At 42.3% G+C, this 25,564-nt stretch overlaps 1 protein-coding gene across 4 annotated transcripts; it reads right to left on the bottom strand.

Moving 5' to 3' along the window:
• Positions 1-15,576: 15,576 nt before the first annotated feature.
• LOC105024400 (progesterone receptor) lies at positions 15,577-25,494 on the bottom strand. Of its 4 annotated transcripts, none has more exons than XM_010894333.3 (9): positions 24,233-25,486; positions 22,930-23,069; positions 22,697-22,813; positions 21,384-21,542; positions 21,056-21,259; positions 20,445-20,589; positions 19,742-19,872; positions 16,616-16,764; positions 15,577-15,926 (listed from the first exon to the last, which is right to left on the bottom strand). In XM_010894333.3, the coding sequence occupies exons 1-9, from the start codon at positions 25,090-25,092 to the stop codon at positions 15,759-15,761; spliced, it is 2,073 nt and encodes a 690-aa protein (XP_010892635.1). In that variant the 5' UTR covers positions 25,093-25,486; the 3' UTR covers positions 15,577-15,758. The 4 variants fall into 4 exon arrangements, with proteins under 4 accessions (XP_010892635.1, XP_010892636.1, XP_010892637.1 ...); XM_010894334.3 differs by having other exon boundaries at positions 21,402-21,542; XM_010894335.3 differs by having other exon boundaries at positions 21,480-21,542.
• Between the last annotated feature and the right edge of the window lie 70 nt (positions 25,495-25,564).

Raw genomic sequence — 25,564 nt, 5'->3', positions numbered from 1 at the left:
GCACAGTGGTATCGCTGACCCCCTGATCCATTTGAACCTATTGATTCCCCAAACATGTCTCCTCTCACCCCAGTTACTAACTGGCAGGAATGAACTGCTCGATTGGACCTTCCTCATGTAGTGATTTGCTGGGAGGTTTCATTGTGTACAATGGGTGAGTCTAACTGTGGCATTAAGTGAGCTCTAGGGAGGTGTCTGTGTGTGTGTGTGTGTGATGCGTGTGTGTTAATGTATAAGGAAGTGTATGTTATAGCACTCAGTGGAGCTGGGCTGGCCCTATCTTAATAAGTCTTTGTTGTATATCATGTAGTGTGAGAGCGTTAAGGTGTAACGTGACACATCAGGACTAATACCTAACAGCTTCTCTGAAGCCGCCGCTAGACTGTTAGATGGACAAAACACACCGGATGTGTCCTAAATGGCTACCTACTCACATAGTGGACTACATTTGACCAGAGCCCCTATCTGGGCTCCGGTCCAAAAAAGTACACTTAGTAGGGCATAGGATATGATTTAGGACATGATGTGTCTGGGCACTCGCCAAAACATTGTTTTCAGTTCTGCTGCACTTGTGAAAATGTGAGCTCCCCCATGAGTTCAGTTCAAAGGTATGTCTATCCTCTGCCTGAACATTTCTGTCTGCCTCAGCATGATGCTCTCTCTCTGTCTCTTTCTTCCTCTCTGTCTTTCTTTGTCTCCCTGTGTCTCCTAGTCTGTCTCACTCGCTCTCTCTCCGTGTCTCTGCCTCTCCCTCTTCCCCTGGCAGCACTGCATAAAGGACAACCTTTAATAGGCCTTAAGTATTGCATGCACACGCTTTACTACCTTTGAAGAACACACACACACACACACACACATGCACACGCCACTGTATGAGCAGTAAACACACACTCCAGTGGAGGCTGACTTCTCTCCCAGGCACATCAAAAGAGTTACAAGGTAGGTAAGCTCCCTCAGATAACACCTTTCCCATGTACTGCTGCAGGTTTCACAGCTAGTAAGGCTCTCTATGGATATAGGTCATTCCAACTTAAAGTAGCTCAGAGTGTTGACTCGTTTCACGTCGCTCACGGGTGTACCTCATAAAAACCCAGGTGAAAAAAAAAGAAATGATTTCCCGCAAAACGGCAGTAAGTCGTGTATGAAAAGCAATATCGGCTCAATGTCTCCGAAACTGTTTATGTAATAAACGTATAATGACTATAAACAATGCAATGTGCAGAATGAGTGTCTTAGAGCCATATCACATAACGCCATGCACCGAAGGAGAAGGAGAAAAGTACAATTATTTAGACGCTGAAAGCACAGCCTCGTCTTCCTATGGATGTGTTTACCCAAAATGCATCACTATCCCCTTAAAAGTGCACTCATTTGGACTAGACCCACAGGGCTGCTGGTTCGGAGTGGGAATAGGGTGTCATTGAAGACGCAGACAGACAGTCACACAGTAATTAATTACATTTGTCAGCTTTTGTTTCAGGATGTTTTCCCATAAAGCCTAGAACATAATGAGGAAAAAGAGAAATTAGAGTGTAACAAAAACACAACACGAAACTCATTGTTTCCACCCTACTTTATTCACTAATGAATGTAAGATGTGATGAAAAGAGAGGAGGGGTTATGGGGGTGCATGAAGGGAGAGAAAAGAACGGGTGGGAGAAGAAATAGGAAAAGGAGGAAGAGGAGGCAGAGGAGAAGGGTCTTCTAAAAGTGAATTTGTGGCTGAAAATGTAAAATGGGGGCAAAATGTGTCCATAATGAGCATGAACAAGTCCCCTTATGGGTCTCGGTCAAAAAGGACGCTTTATACCCAGGGAATATGCCACTGGTGACACGACCTACCATGACGCACACTGTTTTGATAGTATGCAGAGTCAGGAACGCCGTATGAAAACCATTACCTTGTTTTCCTTTCCTAGTCTTTATTCTGCCTAATATCCTTTTCTGGAAATGTGCTGTGGAAATGTCTACATTAATTCTAGCTATGAGCTGGTCTCTTTTTGAAGTACCAATAGCATGCTCTGGGGTAGGACCATGAGAAGTATGACGGGTAAAACAACACACCCCCACACTTCCTTTGGACAACGCTAACACAGTGACGGCGGAGGGTTTCTCTGCGGAGAACAAATCTATGGAAGTGAACACAGCTTGCGTCCCGATTGGTTACTTGTTTTTGTTCCCTACGAAGTGCATTGCAGAGCCCTATAGGCCTCTGGTCAAAGCAGTGTACTGTATGAAGGGACGGGGGCCAATTGGAATGCAACCCTGGTTGTTAATGCAGCTGCTGAAAGCTGCTCCGTCAGGGACATTCACTCTTATCCCACTGTTGTTGAACCATTTGTACTTGCCTTTTCATGGTTTCTCCCCAGAGCACTCCAGCACTGTGTCAGTGTAGGTGTGTGTGTGTGTGTGTGTGTGTGTGTGTGTGTGTGTGTGTGTGTGTGTGCGTGCATATTGTATGAGCATGTATGAGCATGTGCGTCCGCTCGAGTGTGCACATGTGTGGGTGAGCGTGTGCATATTCCTGTGTACGGGAGTCCGTCCGCATGCACATATGCGTGTGTGTGCGTGTGTGTATTCTGGCGCATGCTAGCTGGTAATAAATGCTAAAGCATTGACCCCGTGTCTCCTGTTCTGTTGCTTCATGGTTATTGTCCAAACAGAGAGAGAGAATTCATCCTGAGCAAAGGTCAATCATCTTTCAGCAGGCTTTTACAATAACACACATTTACATAACCACCTCTATGGCAGACACAGGGGAATGGCCTCTGGTATATTGGTTGATTGCAGACGTCCTTAAGTATGTATGGCTCGGTTTCAGGCACAAACTCTGCCTGTGTACATTAACGTAGCTTCTGCAAGGCATCTAACATTATCATATTAACACGCGATCTGATTATGACAAGTCCTAAACGTAATGACGAAACGCACCACAATACAAAACAATACAAGGCAAGACAACCATGGCCAGGCGATCACGAGTTATATAGTCGTCATAACTGTTAAGAATCTGTCTTTGTGTCAGTGTCTTGTTTCCTTCTCGTGGTTATTGCTTTATGATTGTGAATGGACATTAAACACACTATAATTCTCCCCATTGTCCGGGCTGCTAACTCAATATACTCCCCTGCTGATGAGACAATAAAAGAAGCTCATTCTTCTGCAGACGCTGCATTATTGGATTAGTATGAGGATGTTAGGAGGCTGGTATCAAGTTGTCCTGTGTGAGCTGGTGAATGTGTGTTTTGGTGTTTGTGCGCGCGCGTGCCTGTGTGTGTGAGTGGGCGCGTGGCGTTCGAGGGAAGCGGTGAGGATCCATGTCGGAACCACAGCGGACTGGATACGATTGTTATTGCAGTTCCATTAATAATTCAATCATTTGACCCGTGACATGGTTTCCCGTAAAACCAATATGATCTTCAGAGAGATAGAGATACTCGGGACAAACTGGGAGTGTGGAAATGTGTCCGTGTGTGTGTGTTCTCGTGTGTGTTCTGACCCTTCCCTATACAAACGGCAGCCTAAGTCTCGCACAATAGCAAGCATATTCCGTGGTGTTTAAGTGATTGTAATTGTGCGCTCAAAACTCAACCCACACAGAAAGACATACTGTACATGCAGCAGCCTGTTCCATCCATCCCTAGCCACTCACTAAGGGTAAATGGAGGTTGTTTCTAGGACTGTTGTTCTGTAACATGTAGGACATTACTGTAATGGACGCCGGAGACATACCTAGGATTTTTTAGGCTTGGGGTTAAGTTTAAGGTCAGATTTGGCATTAGACTTAGGGTTAGGTTTACAGGAACAAGACTTGATGCCAGTTTTGCATCAGAGATCCATTTATTCATAGTGCAAACGGGTGGAACGTCTCACACTGGCACCGAAACAATGAGATTATCATCAGCGACAGCACTTGTTGAAAATTCATCCCTTGCAAGGTTTTTCAACCGGTAGTTCTCAGGTTTAGGGAAAAGCATAGAATTGGGGTTAGTGTTAGAAATGGGGTTTCTTTTAGGTTCAGGGATAATGAGTTAGGACAATAGATTAAGTTTAGGCATTAAGTTCAGAAAGAACACTTTCTGTTTCTAGATCCTTTTTGTGTGTAGGTTAGGGTAAAGGAATAACATGTGTGTGTGTGATTCAGGTCTAACCAAATATGGAGGACACAAAGATAATAAAGTTATAAATATCAGAAAAAAAGGTTCTTTCCAGCTTAGGGGTTAGGTTTAGAGTAAACAGTTAGTGTTTGAACTGGGGTTCCTTTGAAGTTTTTAGGTTTAGGCTCATGCGTAGCTCGGTTAGTAGAGCATGTTTCATAGGTTTGATTCCCATGGGGGCCAGTAAAAGCATGAAAATATATGCACTCCCTACTGTAGTTTGCTATGGATAAAAGCATCTGCTAAACAGTTAATACTAGATTCAGGCGTAAAGATTACGTTATTGATGTTAGCTTTAGGGTTAGGGGATAGGGAGCATGGTTTTATGTTTTTCTTGTCACTACAATAGAAAAACAAAGGTGTGCGGATGTAGGAGTGGAAAACCGGCTATATCTCTGGTGGGGGGAGTCAGGAACAATTGCGAAGATGTTATTGAAGATAATGAAATTAATCATTGGAATAATACGCACGCTAGGGATTATCTAATAACATGACAATAATAACAACATCAGTTTTATTTAGCATGACAGCCTATTAAACGCAATCCACTGTTTTATTTGAACTCACACCCTGCTCCCTCGACGTTCCTTAACAGTTTTCTCCAAAAGGAATTGTGTTAAGATATTAAGATGCGAGATATACATTCAGCATCTACAGTAATAGAATGAATAGTTATTTTTATAGGACCCACAACCTACTCCCATTTCCCTATGTAACTTTCTTTGGCTCTCTCTCTCTCCATCCATCCCTCCCTCTCTCCATCCATCTCTCCCTCTCTCCATCCATCTCTCCCTCTCTCCATCCATCTCTCCCTCTCTCCATCCATCTCTCCCTCTCTCCATCCATCCCTACCTCTCTCCATCCATCTCTCCCTCTCTCCATCCATCTCTCCCTCTCTCCATCCATCTCTCCCTCTCTCCATCCATCTCTCCCTCTCTCCATTGATGTCCTCCTCCCCTTCCTCAGTCTCTCCTTCTTTCTTCCTCTCTCCTTCTCCTCTCATCCAATCCCTTTCGGGCACAGTAACTCTGGTCCCAGATGACATTCTCCTCCCAGCATGATGATAATGATTTCACAGTGTTCTCGTCATCATCAGTGTCCAGGAACACAAGGACTCCCCTAAAAGGATGAATCCAAGTTCTGACACAGACAGAGAGACAAAACCGCAGATTTACAATCCCATACGAACACATCTCTCCATGTTTAAATGCATCATAAACAGCCCATGTGTTTTAGTCCCCTTTCCAATAAAAATAGAATGAGAGAGGAGGATGGTGCGGGGGTGTAATATCTGGAGCTGGGGGAAATTAAATCTGAAGGTCCTTGGTTCCTTGCATCTTCTCTCTCTCACATACACACACACACACACACAATCCGTTAATCAGCAGCCCTGAGAGAAATCTAAGACCACATCTACACCTAGTGGAAGAAATCTGATACAACGGTCTCTCTTCTCCCTTCTTGTCTTCCTCAATCACTCTTTCCCTCTCTCCCTTTTATCTTTACAGCTCTCCTATTTCACTCTCCAATTTCTCACCCCCTCTCTCTTTCTCCAAGACAACAATGTGGTTATTATTCAGATATAATGTAATTACCGGGACGCTAAACTAAGTAGCTAAACTCATCAAGAGAAAAAGCTACTTCCTCGTTTAGTTTCCTGGCAAAGATGAAATGTGCATTTAAAAACCTCAAGCCTCGAGAAGATATTTTTTCCTTCTTTTTTTTTTGCAGTGTCTCTTCCAAACCTCGTTTCAGTGCGGTGACAAACATAACCCTAGTCTTACTGCTAGGAAAATAAATCATACTTTCAAGTGAAGACAAATGCCTTTTCCACAGGGACTTACTGAGAGATGTACTTATAATGGGCCCTCTCTCTACCCCCCTCCCCCCTCCCCACCTCTTCTGTCTTCCTCTCTGTTTCCTTCTTTTTCTGTCTCACCCCCTATCCCCCTTCTGTCTCTTACCAATCCCCCCCACCCCTTCCCCACCGCACAGACTCTGAGACTGGGTGTTTCCCTCAGCTATGTAGTCCTCCTGTCCACCCGGCTCTCAGCTTTTGCCCAGAACTGAAACGGACATTCCAATGTGAATAGCTTCATAAGGCTGCGTCTCGTGTCTTTGGCCACATCCTAACTCCATGTCCCAGACAGACTGAGACCAGCTGCAGAAAGCTGTCTTCCTCCGCATGTTGCAATCAGGTTGCGTCTCCATGAAACCCTCTCCATTAATGTTCCTCTCGCCCCTACCATGGTCCTCCCGTCCTCCTGTCCTCCTCGCTTTCACACCTCTCCACACCTCTGGCCCATCTCCCAGGTCTTTCCTTTTCTCTTCATCTTCCATTCCCTTTCTTCTTCCTCCATTTCCTCTCTCCCCTCCCTCAAATAAAAATGGATTTATAAATCACTCTTACATAAAATGCATCTCAAAGTGCTTAACAGGTGTGGTGTACATGCAGTACCATGGAGTAATACTACTAAGATAATTGCAGACCATCATAATATGTACATCAGATAACACGTTCCTGTATCTAGTCATTATACAGTGCAAATAAAATATACTGTACGTAAGGAAATAAACAAAATACTCAAATCAGAGGTTGAGAGAGTGCATAAAAATGAAAAAATGAATACAAATACAAAAAGTGGGTATGAAAAAGACAACCTTAAGCACCATTTAAAAAGGAAGGTAAAAAGGTTGTCTTAAGATCTTTTTCAAACTGTCACCTGTTTCTGTCTCTTTGTCCCTTGTCCCTCTCGCCTCCTCCTATGGCCTCCTCCTCTGGCCTCCTCCGCCCTTCCGTCCAGACCATTACACAGGTCTCTTTATGTTCCAGCTAAAAGCAGCTCATGTTTAAAGACTCTTGGGACATCCTCCTTAAAACCACACACACGCACGCACGCACACACACACACACACACACACACATGCACACACACACTGTCTCGTGGGACGTCCTGCTTTAAAACCACACCAAGATGAGAGGATCCGTCCGGTAAAATATTAATAGCCTGTTAATTGGTTGTTAATGGACTGGGTTGTGGTAATAGTCCCCATAGACTACTGCCCATTACCATTACAGCCAGCCCCACACAGCCCATGGTGGAAGGTTATACCGCTACAACTGGCTAATTGCTTTCTGGACAGAGTAAACCAGGAGACACGTCCCGAACAACATCCTAACCTCTGCCAAGTGCCCTAGTTTCGACCGGGACGAATGGGTCCACTACACAGGGAATGAAGGTGCCGTTTGGGACTCGGGCCATATGTTGTGGTATTGGGGAGTGTAGATGGTAAGGCTAGCATTGCTTTTATGTATACTGCTGTGGCTGCTTTGGCTCCTAATTGTCCTTTTGTGCCCCAAGTGTCAACCACACTGTCAGGGGAGATTTGGTTTGGTCGGTATTGTGTTACCTTTCAGCTGAAATATGTTCAAGTTTATTCCCTCACCAATTACGTTACGGAGCATTCTGTTAGCACAGAACCTACAACCGCCCCGGAGACACCCAGAAGTCTCACAGGAAGATGATTTGGGACCATTGTGCATGAAAGATCATTTTGCAGCATTCACAAAAACATTAAATGTCCAACGGTCTATAGAAATACATTGAAATTGAACATACTGTTTATGAGAATAGGTGTCAACCATAAAGCTATGATTTAGTGGAAGCCATCAAAAGGATGAAAGAATGCCTTTTAGTGCATGCATATGTGTGTGGGGGGGTAACCCTCGTTGAAAACTAGATTTTTGTTCTGTACTCGAGACCAGTCTGTGAGTTTTTTTTTTACCATTGGAAAAACAGCTACTGCACAAATACCTTAACGCAGGTCTGATTGAATTGACCCCCCAGGCATACACAGTAAAACTAGTCGAAACTACTCAGTGTAATGTATTTCTGAAAGTATGTATACTCTGGTGCGTGTTGGCTTTAACTGTATAGAAATATATAACAGATACAAATGTAAAAGCCCAAAGTTATTTGGGACTACCATGTCTGGCTGGTTTTCACAACTCAACCTCAAGACTCATACTACAGTGGAAATGTAAAATTGATGTACAAATGCACCAATAACTCAGACAGAACACTCAGAAGTCAAATGGAACCCAAAGTAAAAGTTCAAATGTTGACATCCACACATGCATTTTTGATCTGTGAATCCACACAACACGCCAGTCCTTTTAAAGTCAAGCCACTGGGGTAATGTAGCAAAGGATATATTTTGAGATAAGAGATATTTCAGTGCTTATTCACTCTCAGCTGAAGTTCTCCTTCATTTATGAGACAAATAGTCGCTGAGAGTGGGTTAAAGTGAGAACCGTGTTTGTGTGTGTGTGTGTAAATACTTCTTGGAGGGAATCAGTTAAAATGGCTGGAGCTTGATGTTCCTCAGACAGATCTCAGTCTGTCGGACATCCGGTCCAATCCAATGAACTAAAATAGACTGTTCGCTTTCAGTTAGAGTATTGTCAGGCATCCGCTTACTATGGAGAGATGCAATAAAACATTCAACTAACCAAAAGAAGAATGGTTTCATTTATCATGCATCAACAGAGTCTAGATGGAGGGGTTTAAAACAGAAATGAGGAATTCAACGTCACATTGATTCTGCATCTGGCCGGTCATTGTGTGCTTCTGAAATTGTTCTGGTTTAGACTGGTCAGTGTGTGATATTGGTTCTGGCTTACACTGGTTTATTCTGATCAGTGTGATACTGTGGTTCGACCGATCACACAGGACGCTACCCTTGATCAGGGACCATATCCACTAAGAATGTCTACACAGGAGTGCTGACCTAAGACATGCGCAAGTCATCTCATTCATTCAGATCTAAAATGAAACACTCCTACTCTGAGACCAACCCTGGGTTGCGCGACCGCAGTGTTCCGGTCAAAAGTAGTACACTATAAAGGGTGCCATGTGGGACAAGACGGTTAAACTTTAAAAAGCGTCTGTTCAAAGAGAATACTCAGGCCCAGTTCCAATCTCCATACCAATCTGGTTATTAAACCTAGTTGAATGCACTGACTGCGAATTGCTCTGGATATGAGTGTTGGCTAAATGACACAAATGAAATAGGAAATGCAATGCATCATACTGAAGCAGTGTGCTGGTACTGTGGATACTGGAACAGAGCCGAAGGGCTGAGGCCTGCCCTCAACTGGATTGTTATCCGGCTTCATCAACTTGTAAGGATTTCAACATAAAACATTGAGAGAACGAGCGATTGTTAAGGCATGTTCATGCATCAGTCCAAGAAAAATACATGGAGGGAATTATGAGCGGATCTGAAAAGACAGTGTTCATTATAAGGAGTTTATCATCTTTCATTCCATTGCCCGGCACATGATGATTTCTGTCTTTTCATGATGATATAAGATTGTTCCAGCATGTAAAACTAATGCGGTTGGTTTCTATGTGGCATACTGACAGATGTAACCCAATCTACCAGCCGTGCCAGATGGACTTAATTTGCTTGTTGCAGTAACACGACCGTCCACAAGAGGGACATTAAACAATAGCTGAAATTCTCTCTCACATTACTAAGAGTTTTTTGTCACCTGGCCAAAATCTCTCTCCTGGTCAATTCCCTTAAGAATTTTTTTTTGGTGGGATCCACAACTGGCAATTCCCTTGTTGTTTAGAAGGGGAGAAGAATGTCTAATTTCATACAAATGCATTTCAGAAGTATTGCACGTCCAGACAGATAGGAAGAAATATTGATGAAGCTTAATACATTGATATATGAATGAAAACCCCTTTTACCTGACTAAATGAAAGATTACTAAGATAATAAAAGACGCATTGCGAAATGTATGGCCATTGTCATGTGTGTATGTGTATACGTATATGTAAATGTGTATACGTGTAGGTGTATGTGTGTGTGTGTATATGTGCTCTGTTTCATCAAACCCACAGGCTTTCAACCTGGGAATGTCATTCTAACTGAGGTATGACAGTGATTCTACCTATATACAGTAGATAAGCTACATATAAACAATCTATTACACATTACACCACAAAAAAATCAACTTCCCATTTTCATCCCAGAGTGCATCTTTAAGTCAGAAAATACAGAAAATACCAGATCCCTACTATGGGTCCTGTTTAAAAGGACTGCTCTATATAAAGAATATGGAGCAATTTTGTATGCACCATGTGTTTCCGTCACGCAAACACATTAAAGAAAACACTCCAATGTTACAACAAACCTTATAATGAGCAATAAAGCAAGGGCAATCAGTGTGGAATATATACTGTATTATTTGTTAGCTTTAGGAAGATTTTTTTTTTATGAAAGCAACATAGGTAAAATACATTTCATTATGCATTCCCTGTTTAGAGAAATCATGTACCTTTTGTGCTTGATATAGTATATATAAAGGTCAAATAAAATAAAAAAACATTAACCTTTATCTGTTTCTTTAGAGTATCTATCAAAATAATTAAATGATATGTTAACACACAGTGTAAAGCACAACTACATTCACTAAAACTAAAAAAATAAAAGTCAACACAGCAGAAAGCTAAACAGAACATAAGTTAACTGAAAAGTTAAAAGAAAAAGAAAACTTCGTCTCAAAAGTAAATTGAGATCTGAGGACTTCTGAGGACCCAAATTGTAAATGAGTAACAGTCTAAAAGGTAAATTCAGTTCAAACCCTATCTTGAGATCAAAGGATTTAATTCAAATTTCCAAATTCTAAATGAATAACTCTTCCTTTGTAATCAATGTAGCTTATAGCCCAGGGGTTCCCCAACATTTTTGACCTTTGACCGCATTTTGAGATATATTTATAAAATGGTGATCTTACCATGAATACAGCAGGATGTTTTCAAAAACAAATCTTAGAAATGTAGATTTACTTGTAATACTATTCAAGCCTAAATGAGGCAAAGTTTAAAAGGCATTACAAAGGTCTGGGAAGTTCAGGAAAACTTCCACATTTCAGACATCGAGAAAACAGTCTTTTGCATCAACTTACAGTTAGTAAAACATCAGGGAAGATCATCAGGAAATAGCCTTTGTAGAAAAGAACATCATCATTGATGATGGTCTTTCTCTCAGTCTGATTTACTGCCTGTTCCTTTCCTCTTTGTTCTAAATGATTATGCAGAAAACAGAATTCTCAGTTCCAGAGTCTTATCCATCTGGAATTGAGGGTCATACTATTTGGTAGCATGAGCCAAAGGATTTGTAGGGAGAAAACAAATAGCTGTATATTATAACCACATTTTGTGATTACAAAGCACCATTTTTCCAGTTTCGCTAGAAAACCCACTTTCAAATCAGGTGACCCGCATGGAGTGGCAACCACTAGTTAGGGAAAAACTGCTAAAGGCATTTAGTGACTGTGAGTGATAATAACCAATATAAAACCATATTCACTAGGTTATTTACTAGCAGCCCATTTTGAGGAAGAGTATGGATTGAAAATCTAGCAAGACATTTTGTAATAGGTGCGACCTGAATTAAAGTGTTTTCTGATAGGTTCAACCCCAGCTAGGTGTTGAGCTAGGTTAAATCTTAAGAAGGGTCTTTTGTTATTGGCTGTCCAATATTGGTGAGACATCTCACATTGGAGGAAATTCAGACCTGAGATACACATTTGTAAATATAACATAATAGCTTATTTACACACTATGCTCGCTGCATGTATTCTGACCTTGAACATGAAGGCTAAAATGCATTGTAAATGTTAATGAGTGTGACGATCCAACCCACATGTTCTTATTATTATTAGATAGGACAGAAAAGAAAGCTAGGACAGGGGAGAGGCTTGCGTCTGAACTATACATGTTGGATACATCGAAACTGCTAGACTACCTCAGCCCTAGCCTAGTTGAAAACAAGGACGGCAAACAATGTGGTTTTGAAGGTACGGCCAGATAATACTACACCAGGGCATTCAAACCATGACGTATTTCCAACACATTTATGAAGAAATATTAGGTCATTAAACCCATGACTTTAAAGTGAAAAACATAATTTCTTCCTGGTAGAAGTAACACAACACCCCATGCATGACAGCTGAGAAATTGATACAAGTGATGGATAAGAGAAAAGTAAAATTAATAAAATGTGTTTTCTTAATCACATTCAAGCATTTCTCTGAAGTGTGGCTAAAAGTCCTAACAACAGAATAAAAATTATGAAATGCTAAAATATTCATTTTTCAGTAAAGTAAAAATATAGAGAAACATCTTGGCAACTGTCAAAAGGTGATGCTTTTTTTGTTGTGGATTGTAGAAACTTTTAGTTTGTGTTGCTGAAATGATTACACACTACAGCACTCCCTCCATTGTATTCACCCTCCTACTGCAGACTGGGTTTCTGCTTACTGTTGATTAATCAGTTATTATACAAAATAAATGTATAGCAATTGTGCAGTAATGCTCCTCTATTGTATTTACCTTTACTGGGAATTGTGTATCGGGTTACTGATGGAAAGTTTACAAGCCTATATGCAGACCAGCTTTTGTTCTGAATACATGGATTTGGACTGAGGTCATCCTGAAGAGTCCTGAACACAATGCGAACCTTCCTCCAGAAATTGGTTGATTTTTATGTATTTTAATCGTTTGATAAAATATATGAATAATAGGATATTCATTTTCCATGATTCGGCATCTTTAAATAAATACAGTGGGGCAAAAAAGTATTTAGTCAGCTACCAATTGTGCAAGTTCTCCCACTTAAAAAGATGAGAGAGGCCTGTTTAACTTTCATCATAGGTACACCTCAACTATGAGAGACAAAACAAGAAAAAGAAATCCAGAAAATCACATTGTAGGATTTCTAATGAATTTATTGGTAGATTCCTTGGTAAAATAGGTATTTGGTTACCTACAAACATGCAAGATTCCTGGCTCTCACAGACCTGTAACTTCTTCTTTAAGAGGCTCCTCTGTCCTCCACTAGTTACCTGTATTAATGGCACCTGTTTGAACTTGTTATCAGTATAAAAGACACCTGTCCACAACCTCAAACAGTCACACTCCAAACTCCACTATGGCCAAAACCAAAGAGCTGTCAAAGGACACGAGAAACAAAATTGTAGACCTGCACCAGGCTGGGAAGACTGAATCTGCAATAGGTAAGCAGCTTGGTGGGAAGAAATCAACTGTGGGATCAATTATAAGAAAATGGAAGCCATATAAGACCACTGATAATCTCCCTCGATCCAGGGCTCCACGCAAGATCTCACCCCGTGTGGTCAAAATGATCACAAAGCAAAATCCCAGAACCACATGGGGAGACCTAGTGAATGACCTGCAGAGGGCTGGGAGCAAAGTAACAAAGGCTACCATCAGTAACACACTACACCACCAGGGACTCAAATCCTGCAGTGCCAGACAGTGCTTAAGCCAGTACATGTCCAGGCCCGTCTGAGGTTTGTTAGAGAGCATTTGGATGGTCCAAAAGAGGATTGGGAGAATGTCATATGGTCAGATGAAACCAAAATATAACTTTTTGGTAAAAACTCAACTTGTCATGTTTGGAGGAGAAAGATTGCTGAGTTGCATCCAAAGAACACCATACCTAATGTGAAACATGGGGGTGGAAACATCATGCTTTGGGGCTGTTTTTCTGCAAAGGGACCAGGACGACTGATCCGTGTAAAGGAAAGAATGAATGGGGCCATGTATCATGAGATTTGGAGTGAAAACCTCCTTCCCTCAGCAAGGGCATTGAAGATGAAACGTGGCTGGGTCTTTCAGCATGACAATGATCCCAAACACACCGCAAACATTTGACCTCTGTCATTGTCAACAAAGGCTATATAACAAAGTATTGAGATTAACTTTTGTTATTGACCAAATACTTATTTTCTACCATAACTTACTAATAAATTCATTAAAACTCCTACCATGTGATTTTCTGGATTTTTTTTCTCATTTTGTCTCTCATAGTTGAAGTGTACATTTGATGAAAATGATAGACCTTTTTCAGTGGGAGAACTTGCACAATTGGTGGCTGACTAAATACTTTTTTGCCCCACTGTAAATGTATTCATAATTTGATGATTGATTTTTTCAAAAGATCTGTTTGTAATCCTTAGTGGCTACAGAACATACACATTCATTTGATTAATGTTTTTGTAATTTTTACAGCATACTATAGATCTTTGTGAATGTTTTTATGTTTTGAGAAGGCAACTACATTTAGAAAACACATTTATTGTTTAGCAAAATGACACACTGTTCTTTGTTTTGAAAATGCTGTTTTGATAATCGGCAACATAGTCCCAAGAAATGCTTGAACGTGACCGAGAAAAACTGTAATCAAAGTAAATTAAAAAGCATATCAACATGACTGGTATGTAAACTCCTTTCACACTGTGTAGTATAAAATGCAGTGGAGTTATGCACAATATAATTTCTATGGCCTTGGCACTCGCAGAAACTCTGAGACCTAACATGAAAAATATCATTTTATGAAAAACTGTGTACATATTTTACTAAGCCCAAACCTAGCAACTTCATTTATGCAATCTAAATTGTTTAAATTAAAAGCCCAGACCTTTTTAATAACAAATATTTTGTTAAATATGTTTGGGACTTGAAGGAGGCCTAGTGATTAGGGCATATAACTACTGTCTGAAAGGTCCCTAATTCTAATCCCCCAACAACAAATGTGAAAGCTATGTCGTTCTGTCCCCAAGTGCTCCTCTTCCCCCTTGTAACATACACCTCAGGCTGTTGCTGTAAATAAGAATTTGTACTTAATCAATTTGCCTGTTTAAATAATAGTAAAATAGATACCCATTTTGGTAGCCACAGTCAGTAATAGCCACATGTTTTTATAAATGGCACTTCAGTGTTTTGTTCCTTTACTTTGAAGACTACATTTTTCATCTTTCTATCAAATTATTATTCTTTCCTTGGTGACAAGTTTCTAGCCATTCTGGATCAAATTCTTAAGCTGAAATTTTACAAGTAATATCATTATCTGGGACATGTAGCCTATGTGAATTATTAGAGAATGCAGATTAAACGTGTTAAAACTTGGAGATTGGTGAATGTTTCTAGAACCATAAAATTGCTGTCACATTTCCATGATTAATGAGGTTTATGGAGTTATAGAACTTAATATTTAATGCTTAAAATATACTTTTCTCTTTTATTTTGTTTTTAAATTGAATAAGGCATTTTTCAGGATAAATTCTCTTCTGACCCTAAATAATCTAAAAAAACTACATAAAACAATTAAAAAACATAATAGAGACAATTATGCATATATTTTGATGGCTTTCTTTCATTGATCCCTACTTTTCTCAATTTTATTTTTTGAGAAAATATTATTAGTTACATCATATTAAAAGGGATGGCTTTACTTCTTTTTCACTTTTAGTTTTATACTGAAAACTCAACTGAATGAAAACACACACTAGCTGAAAATTAGCAAGTGGGAGGTATTCAGCAGTTTAATTGATTTTATTAAGTGAGTGCAAGGGAGTCACACCCACAGAGCTGGATGCACAACAGCATAAGGTAAATCTGAATACCAACTTGTCAAAAATACTTAGATCAAAATGCATTTAAAAGCCAACCCTCCCTAAGTCTAAGTCGGGCGCATGATGAAGTGTCACAGGATGACCTATTAACAAGGTGTTTTGTGGAAGAGGATAGGCTGGACCAGCCCTGTGAGCATCTTTGGCACGTGAACGCTTACAATCTCAGAGATCATCTCTGGGTAGCTGACCCTGGTGGGGAGAGACTGGGCCTGGACAAACAAGTCGTAGGTGAACTGATGCAGATTCCTTATAATCTGAAAGAAAAAGGGGAAGGCAGGTTAAACAGGTGAGAGGTTGGGCGTCAAAGGTTAGAGGTAAACAGGTTTAGGTAGTCTTGTAGGTTATTCAACTACTACAGGTGTCGTTTTAAGGGGTTTTGAGTTAGTGTATATAACCAGGTTTAGGTAATCCTGTAGCTGAGTTATATAGAACAGGCGTTTGTTGGTCAGGGTTTAAGGGTTAGTGTATATAACCAGGTTTAGGTAATCCTGTAGCTGAGTTATATAGAACAGGAGTTTGTTGGTCAGGGTTTAAGGGTTAGTGTATATTACCAGGTTTAGGTAATCCTGTAGCTGAGTTATATAGAACAGGCGTTGGTTGGTCAGGGTTTAAGGGTTAGTGTATATATTACCAGGTTTAGGTAATCCTGTAGCTGAGTTATATAGAACAGGGGTTTGTTGGTCAGGGTTTAAGGGTTAGTGTATATTACCAGGTTTAGGTAATCCTGTAGCTGAGTTATATAGAACAGGCGTTTGTTGGTCAGGGCTTAAGGGTTAGTGTATATTACCGGGTTTAGGTAATCCTGTAGCTGAGTTATATAGAACAGGGGTTTGTTGGTCAGGGTTTAAGGGTTAGTGTATATTACCAGGTTTAGGTAATCCTGTAGCTGAGTTATATAGAACAGGCGTTTGTTGGTCAGGGTTTAAGGGTTAGTGTATATTACCGGGTGCAGGTAGTCCAGCAGTTGAGTTAGCCGGAACAGGCGTGTATGACTGGTGTCTTCATTGTGTCTGGCCAGGCGTTCCAGCTCTTTGATGTAAGACTTCCTCAACTCATCAAAACATAGTTGATTCCTCAGACCCTCCACCGGGACTAACAGAAAACACACACACACACACACATCAATACTGAACCCAATAATAAGCTATTCATTCATCCCATCCACTAGGTCAGGGATTCACTAACTTTAAAACACACAGTGTGAATGATTTGCAGTAGACTATCCTAACTCACATTATAAGAGTAGTCATTTGACGTTTAGTGCATTTTTTTTTTCTTGGACTGTAAAATGCTTTTCAAAACCAAATGTACTTTGAAACAAACCTTGTTAGCAATATATACCTATTTGATTCCAGCAATGTCAATAAAGATGTTTTTATAGTGTTTTCAACTGCTGTGTGTGGGTGTATGTAGGGATGCTCGGTTGCAAACTTTAAAAATAGAGACTCAAAACACTGTAATTTTGGTATGAAAGTTAGTAAACTAAAGCTAAAACGTGCTTGTAGACTGTTTCAATTTAAATCCAATGTAATTATTACAAAGCAAAAGTGCTTTGAAACAAATCCTCTGAAACACCCAAAGCAAATATTAAATCTGAATATTGGGGGTTTTGCAGAGTGTTGTGAAAACTTTATATTTTCAGTGCATGCAAATCAGAGCATCAAAACACTAAATAATGTTTGGACAGTGTCTCTAATACAACCAAAAGGTCAAAATAGAATTGTATATGCTTTATTTAGGGAAAAAAAGAGAAGCAGAAAGCAGAAATTAAGTAAAGCCATTTAAATCCACAGTAAACTGACTAAAACAATATTTTCTTGTAGTAAATGAAGTCAATAGGAAGTCAGTTTTAAAAAATGTCAGACTCAAGATTGTTTTAAAGAAAGTTGTATCTATGTTTGAAGAAACAGAAGTATACTTTTATCACAATTAATGTATCATGATGATCTAGACTAGTTGTGTCTTCAACAAAACTAGATTAAGTGGTGTTTGAACACAATGTAAAGTTTCAGTATGATGGGTTTCCGTACTCAGTATGATGCTTTTCCGTACTCAGTATGATGGGTTTCCGTACTCAGTATGATGGGTTTCCGTACTCAGTATGATGGGTTTCCGTACTCAGTATGATGGGTTTCCGTACTCAGTATGATGCGTTTCCGTACTCAATATGATGCGTTTCCGTACTCAGTATGATGCGTTTCCGTACTCAGTATGATGCGTTTCCGTACTCAGTATGATGCGTTTCCGTACTCAGTATGATGCGTTTCCGTACTCAGTATGATGCGTTTCCGTACTCAGTATGATGGGTTTCCGTACTCAGTATGATGGGTTTCCGTACTCAGTATGATGGGTTTCCGTACTCAGTATGATAGGTTTCCGTGCTCAGTATGATGGGTTTCCGTACTCAGTATGATGGGTTTCCGTACTCAGTATGATGGGTTTCCGTACTCAGTATGATGGGTTTCCGTACTCAGTATGATGGGTTTCCGTACTCAGTATGATGAGTTTCCGTACTCTGTATGATGGGTTTCAATAATAAGTATGAAGGGTTTCAGTACTCAGTATGAAGGGTTTCAGTACTCAGTATGATGGGTTTCCGTACTTTGTATGATGGGCTTCAGTACTCAGTATGATGGGTTTCCGTACTTTGTATGATGGGTTTCCGTACTTTGTATGATGGGTTTCCGTACTCAGTATGATGGGTTTCAATAATAAGTATGATGGGTTTCCGTACTCAGTACGATGGGTTTCCGTACTCAGTACGATGGGTTTCCGTACTCAGTACGATGGGTTTCCGTACTCAGTACGATGGGTTTCCGTACTCAGTACGATGGGTTTCCGTACTCAGTACTATGGGTTTCCGTACTCAGTACTATGGGTTTCCGTACTCAGTACGATGGGTTTCCGTACTCAGTACGATGGGTTTCCGTACTCAGTACGATGGGTTTCCGTACTCAGTACGATGGGTTTCCGTACTCAGTACGATGGGTTTCCGTACTCAGTACTATGGGTTTCCGTACTCAGTACGATGGGTTTCCGTACTCAGTACGATGGGTTTCCGTACTCAGTACGATGGGTTTCCGTACTCAGTACTATGGGTTTCCGTACTCAGTACTATGGGTTTCCGTACTCAGTACTATGGGTTTCCGTACTCAGTACTATGGGTTTCCGTACTCAGTACGATGGGTTTCCGTACTCAGTACGATGGGTTTCCGTACTCAGTACGATGGGTTTCCGTACTCAGTACTATGGGTTTCCGTAATCAGTACTATGGGTTTCCGTAATCAGTACTATGGGTTTCCGTACTCAGTACGATGGGTTTCCGTACTCAGTACGATGGGTTTCCGTACTCAGTACGATGGGTTTCCGTACTCAGTACGATGGGTTTCCGTACTCAGTACGATGGGTTTCCGTACTCAGTACGATGGGTTTCCGTACTCAGTACGTGATGGGTTTCCGTACTCAGTACGTGATGGGTTTCCGTACTCAGTACGTGATGGGTTTCCGTACTCAGTACGTGATGGGTTTCCGTACTCAGTACGTGATGGGTTTTCGTACTCAGTACGTGATGGGTTTTCGTACTCTGTACTATGGGTTTCCGTACTCAGTATTATGGGTTTCCGTACTCAGTACGATGGGTTTCCGTACTCAGTATTATGGGTTTCCGTACTCAGTACGATGGGTTTCCGTACTCAGTACGATGGGTTTCCGTACTCAGTACGTGATGGGTTTCCGTACTCAGTACGTGATGGGTTTCCGTACTCAGTACGTGATGGGTTTCCGTACTCAGTACGTGATGGGTTTTCGTACTCAGTACGTGATGGGTTTTCGTACTCTGTACTATGGGTTTCCGTACTCAGTATTATGGGTTTCCGTACTCAGTACGATGGGTTTCCGTACTCAGTATTATGGGTTTCAGTACTCAGTATGATGGGTTTCCATAATCCAGCAAAGGGAAGGTTTTATGTACTTTGCATTGCAGCTAAGTTGCCACTAGTTTTGGTGTTACAAAGCTCTTTGTTTTAACCTAGGTGTGTGTGTGTGTGCGCTCTATGAGGATAGGACTCACTGATGCTGAAGAGGAGCAGGGCCTTCATGCATAGGAATTCTTCCCGGGTGACTCCGAGCTGACAGAACCTCGAGGACAGCAGACGGAACCGGACACAGTGTTCATACATACTGGACACACGCATCCTTTGACTGGGGGGAGGGTGGGGAGGAGAGGAGAGAGAAAATAGGGAGGGAGGGAGAAAATGGGGAGGGAGGGAGGCGGGACGGGGAGGTGGGGAAGGAGGGAGAAAGAGAGACAGAAAGCGAGAGAATGTGAGGGTGAAAGGAGAGTGACAGACAGAGAACACTAGGGTCAGACCCTGGGGCAGTGTTCTCCATTACCATGCAGGACGGTGCCAACGCTGCTATCAGCCAGTCACAGTGGACCACTATCTGCTGCTGCATGAAACTTGTGCCCGTGTGCCAAACGCCACCCTCTTCCCTTCATAGTGCCCTACGTTTGATTGCAGCCTCGGTCAAATGGAAAACTGAAACAGAGGGAACAGGGTGCCGTTTGGGATTCCTGTGAGTGCTGCAGTATGAAGTCTTGACTAAGAGAGGGACAGGTTGGCATTCCCAACACTTATCAGCCTTATACACCGGTACGATTATGGTCTGCCTGCCTGTCTGACTGCCTGTCTGTCTGCCTGAATACATAAGTAGAAGACTGTTGGTATGTTAGTCTTTAATATTGCATTCGGAGAGACGGTAGATGAAATTACTCGTTGAAGATGAGGTCAGGGGCAAAGTAGAGCTCCCTGGCATCTGTGTAGGTGTAGGATCTCCAGCCCAGAGCAAACACCATCACCCCAAGCCAGGAAGACTGGATCACCGACATCTGGTCCTCAACATGTAGTTGCCTGAAACCTACAGAACACAGACAAACCCCGGTTTATGAGCGTATAGCCCCCTCTAGTGGGGAAGACGTTATCCATAAAACCCGGGGCTACAACTAATAAAGCCAAAGTCGTCCCACGCCCACAGTAAAGCCACTGTGACGGTACAGCGAGATGCTCAGTTACAGCTCCTTGTCAACACTGCCGAGAGAGTAAATGTAACACAGAAGTGGACCTAGTAATGAGAAATAATAAAATAACCAGAGCACATTGATTTTGTCATGCAGAACTGAACACACAGCTGTCCGCCCAGAGTTAAAGGCTGGCCACTGACGTGCAGTGACAGTCGGAACCATTGTGAACCTCATATAGCTTTAACCCAGATTACCAAAGACACCAGCTGTCTCTTCTTCATGGTTCACCCCTCGTGCTAACGCAGCCAACTGTAAAGTAGCCTAATAAACAAATAGATACGGAGCTGTGTAAGGGCACTTTACCTGGCATGGCTTTAGCCCAGTGCACCACAGACACCAGTTGTCTCTCGCCGAGCTCGTTGAGACTGGTCAATAACGAGGCGGGACAGTCTGACAGGGAGGGGTCATGGCCCGCGTTGACCAATCCCGGCTCAATAGAACTCAGGACACTGAGGAGTGAAGGGTGAAGGCCGGCCGTGGGGCCAAAAGCCTGGGGGGCATCATAGCCTGGGAAGAGAGATAAGAGGAGTTAAGAGGAAACGGAATGACATTAGGCCATCTTTACTGAGTAGAGCACTCTGGGGGGGGGGGGCATTCTGTTATGTATAAAGGAATAGAATAAATAACCTACGGTAATATTGAATCTCACATTGAACTTGCTGGGTATTGGGGGCCAACTGCTGCCCCCCAGCCCTCTTTTCATCCCTCGCTTTGATCTCTTCAGTACCTGGTGCCTGGGTTTCCCCCTCCACTCCTCCTTTCAGCTGGCTGGCCCCCCTTAGCTTCCGGCCTGAAATCCATTTCACAAAAGTAGGACAAAGAGGGGGAAAAAAAAACAGTCAGAGGGAAATGGCAGGGGCAAAGCGACAGACACACAGGGAGAGAGACGCAGACAGAGAGACGGAGCGAGTGAAAGACTCCGATAGAAACAGAGAGAGAATGAGTAACAGAGGGTGGAGGCTGTCCTGAATACAAAATAAATCAGGACATGAATATAGAGAGAAATGGGTTTGGTAGGCCTTCTCCTTCTCTCTCTAATTATCTCTTTCAGTTCCAACTGCTTTATTGGCATGATGTCGTACTTTAAAAGTAGCTAAAGCATACTGAATTTATACTATGACTCTCTGGCTACTATCAACACTAAAGTTGGTTACTGTAAAAAAAATTACAAAAAAAAATAATAATTGCCCGATGCCAAAAATATCCAGCCTCGACGGAGCCCAAAAATACCTCAGGATTCTGGTTTCTACAGCTCTTTTGTTAGCAATGCATGTAATATGCATGGCACTGCTATGAATTAGAAATTGCATAACAGAAATAAGGTTTCATTTATTCACATTCTATCTACTTTGGATACACAGTGTCCTGACGACATGTCCGCCACGCATGACATTAACTATTAATGATCCCACCCTCTCTGCAGTTTCGCGTGCAGCCTAAAAGGTGCTGTGATGTATTACATATATAATGGCCTAGGGTGTGTCAGCTGTCTGACGCATTCAATCACACCTACTTCGTCAACGCACAAAATTTTATCTGTGCTTCATCCGTGTATGTGTTGGGCGAGGTTTTGGTGCCCAACCGTCGCTAGGGTTTCTGCTGAGGCGTTTCTCTATATGACTCGACCGATCAGACGTTCAACGAATCCGGCGCACGCAACTTTACGCCGCAATGGCCTCTGCCAACGCACCGTGCCGAACGCTCTGCAAGTGCCAACTCATTGTTGCAAGGCGAAGGCCGAGGCCCAATGGAAGTCAACATACTCCCGGCGTGCCGAAACACAACAGGGCTAGGTGTGTCGAAAAGCGTATGCTGCTGCCTCCGGTGCTCATATACCACAGCGCCGAGGGTTCTAGTCCGGCCCCCTGCTGATTTCAGCACGTCGTCTCCCTTTCCCACTGTCTCCGTCTGACCAACACCGTATCAACAAATCCATCGGTTTACCTTTGAGGCTCATTCCTGACAGGAAGCACCGTCGGAGGCGACAAGAAGGGCAGTTCTTCCTCCGGAGCTTGTCGATGGTGCAGTCGTTACGGCTGGCGCACAGGTGGTTCTGCTTACCTTGGCCCACAGAACAACAGAAACCGGGCTGGTACACAGGAATTGGGGGGATACACGTGTGTGTGTGTGTGTGTGTGCGTGCGTGCGAGCGTGTGCGCCCCGTGCGTGTCTCTCACCCTCCGCAGCCCTCTTGAAGAACACCTTGCAGCTTCCGCAGGTGACCGCTCCGTAGTGGCAGCCGGACGCGTCGTCTCCGCACACCTGACACACGCGGCGGTCCGTGAAATACACAGTGACCGGCAAAATACCTTCACACCTGGAACACAGACGCACAGACATCCGTCGGCGCACAAGAAGCGAAGTAACAATCGCCTCCATCTTCCAAACACATACAAGGTTTCGTTATTAGCCGACTGTTTTGTAAGATTCCCATATTAGGCACTGTAAGTGAACCGGTTATCTCGTTACACGGGAGCCATCTTATGACAATGTCACACCATTTCGTCTCTGTTTTAATGATATTATCAACACTTGAACCTTATGCAACAAGGCCCAAACCACAACATCCTCAACGTGCACTTACAATGTTCTTGAATACCAGTTAGTGTTCCAGCACATCCACTACTACCTACCAGATTGGTAGCCAACAATGGGTAAGGTGAGACGGGGACATGAATTGTAGCCAGGATGTTTGGGAACAAGAGGATTGTTTTTTGGCACAATATAACCAGAGTGAAGACGTTCCCCCTGCTTCTTTTAATGATCCGATTCCCAGCCACTCATCCATTCTCATCCATTAACATAAACACAACATAAACAAAGTGCAATATACATCCCTATATATTATTAGGTATAATATAGTAATGCTGAACTTGACTGTTAGTCACTACTAAACTTTTCACGGAGCCACCACTACAGCCTTGACATTACTGTGAGGAATGGTGAGCATTGCCCAGTGTCCTAGAGGCCTGACGAGCTGAGACTAAACATGTTGCACCTGGTTCGCTGAAGGCCAGTAGATAGCAGACTGAGCCTAATAGTCTTATGCTTTTATAAATAAATAGGAATGCAAAAAATTGAGAGCAGGAGAGGACGACACAGGTGGGTTTAGAGTAGACAGCCAAGCAAGGACAGCAGCAACACCCGAACACCAACATACTTTTTTCTAGTGCGGACACATGGTGGTTTTAGTATCTCTGGCAGCCAGGTGTTGGAGGGAATTGGCTGAAGTCATTCATATTTACTAATGCTGCATCTCAAGAGGCAGTAAGTGGTGCAAAAACATCTGGTTTGCATCTTTTGTCATTATATAACTATGTAATACTAACAACAGAACTAGTATTTTCAACCTATTATAACTCATTTACCAGGTTACTTTGACATGATAACAATAACATAAAGCAGCTACGTGTATTAGAACGGATCATTTTGGTATTCTTTGTGAAACAAACAATTTATAAAGGTTTAGGCTGTATCTACCTCAAGCTGGATTCGGCACCCATCCACCCAGAACTCTCCCTCATGATAGCGGAGTGATATACTTGAAGTCCCCTTTCACGCATCATCGCACTCTGGTTACCTTGCGTCTGGATAAGGGCCTCTTCTTCCCCACCCTGCCCAATATCCTGATAGTTACCCCCAGAGTACGAGTAACAGGGACAGGAAGTATCTCCTCCAAGAGACATGCTGTTTCTGTTGTCACAATATTTACAAAACCAAGATCCACACGCAACCGGACAGGGTCTCTCGCGACCTGGTTCGGCTTTAATACTGCTGCTGTACTGTTTGTTGCTGCTGCTTTGAGTAAGGTCATTAACGGTCCAGGCGCCCGCAGAGTCTTGACCGAATAACGGAATTGGGGAGTATTTACCAAATCTAGGACTTAAGGGTAATATTTCGTCAAACAGAGAGGGGACGGAAAGTGCGTTATCAAGATTCACGAACGTGTCCGAATGTTTACGGAAACCTCGGCCAGTCTCCGATTCGTGCGTCGTCACGTTCCATTCGCAGTTCCTTTCACGCTCCACCGTCTGTAAGCCCTCATAATTTTGTCCGTAACGGTCATGATTTATGTCGAACGACTGTTGGAGATCTGTTGATTTAACAATCGTTTTCTTTGGCATCTGGATAGTTAACTCTGAGGTCATCCTTGCGATAGGTCCACACTTTAAAGATGTTTCCTCAGAGACAGAGAAAATGTGTCGGTTATTTGGACAGTTGTCTGTATCGCTCTGTCCGTTATCCACTATATCAAACTCAAACGAACTTAAACCTAGTGACACAGACACGGCGTGACTTAACTTATTTGTTGTCTCGGATATATTGTCGCCACTCTGCATTATCGTTTATATTCCTTCCCAGACGAGCATGCGTTTCCAAATAAAGACGCGAGGTTCCAGTTTTGCCGTAGGCCTATGAGCTACTCAAAGATTTCCATGAAGTGAGAGTAGAATTACGTCAAATCCTAGTGGATATTGGTGCTGCATTATCGTTTCGATGTCTTCCCAGACGCAAAAAAATACATGATCTCTCGAGGTTTCAGTTTTGCGCGATAGGCCTAAAAACAAAGGAGGTACAAAACATTTTACGAGTTGTGGGAGTATAAACAACTAGATCTACGTCAAATTTGCAACCGTGTAACTGGAGACTCATTATATTTCGTTATGTCTGGCTACCGCCTCTAGCTTAACTACGGGAGCCTGTATTAACAGCAACTCTTATTCGACGCCCCAGCAGCTTGCTTACCCAGCGTGACCTCGAAAGCCCAAAGGAGACACTGGCTGGCACGTGCCCAAGTTTTGACTTGTGTGT

Source organism: Esox lucius, chromosome 4 (genome assembly GCF_011004845.1).
Source record: "Esox lucius isolate fEsoLuc1 chromosome 4, fEsoLuc1.pri, whole genome shotgun sequence".
In the NCBI taxonomy this organism is placed as follows: domain Eukaryota; kingdom Metazoa; phylum Chordata; class Actinopteri; order Esociformes; family Esocidae; genus Esox; species Esox lucius.
Note: the sequence above shows the minus strand (reverse complement) of the source record. Positions and strands in the feature narration are given on the sequence as shown.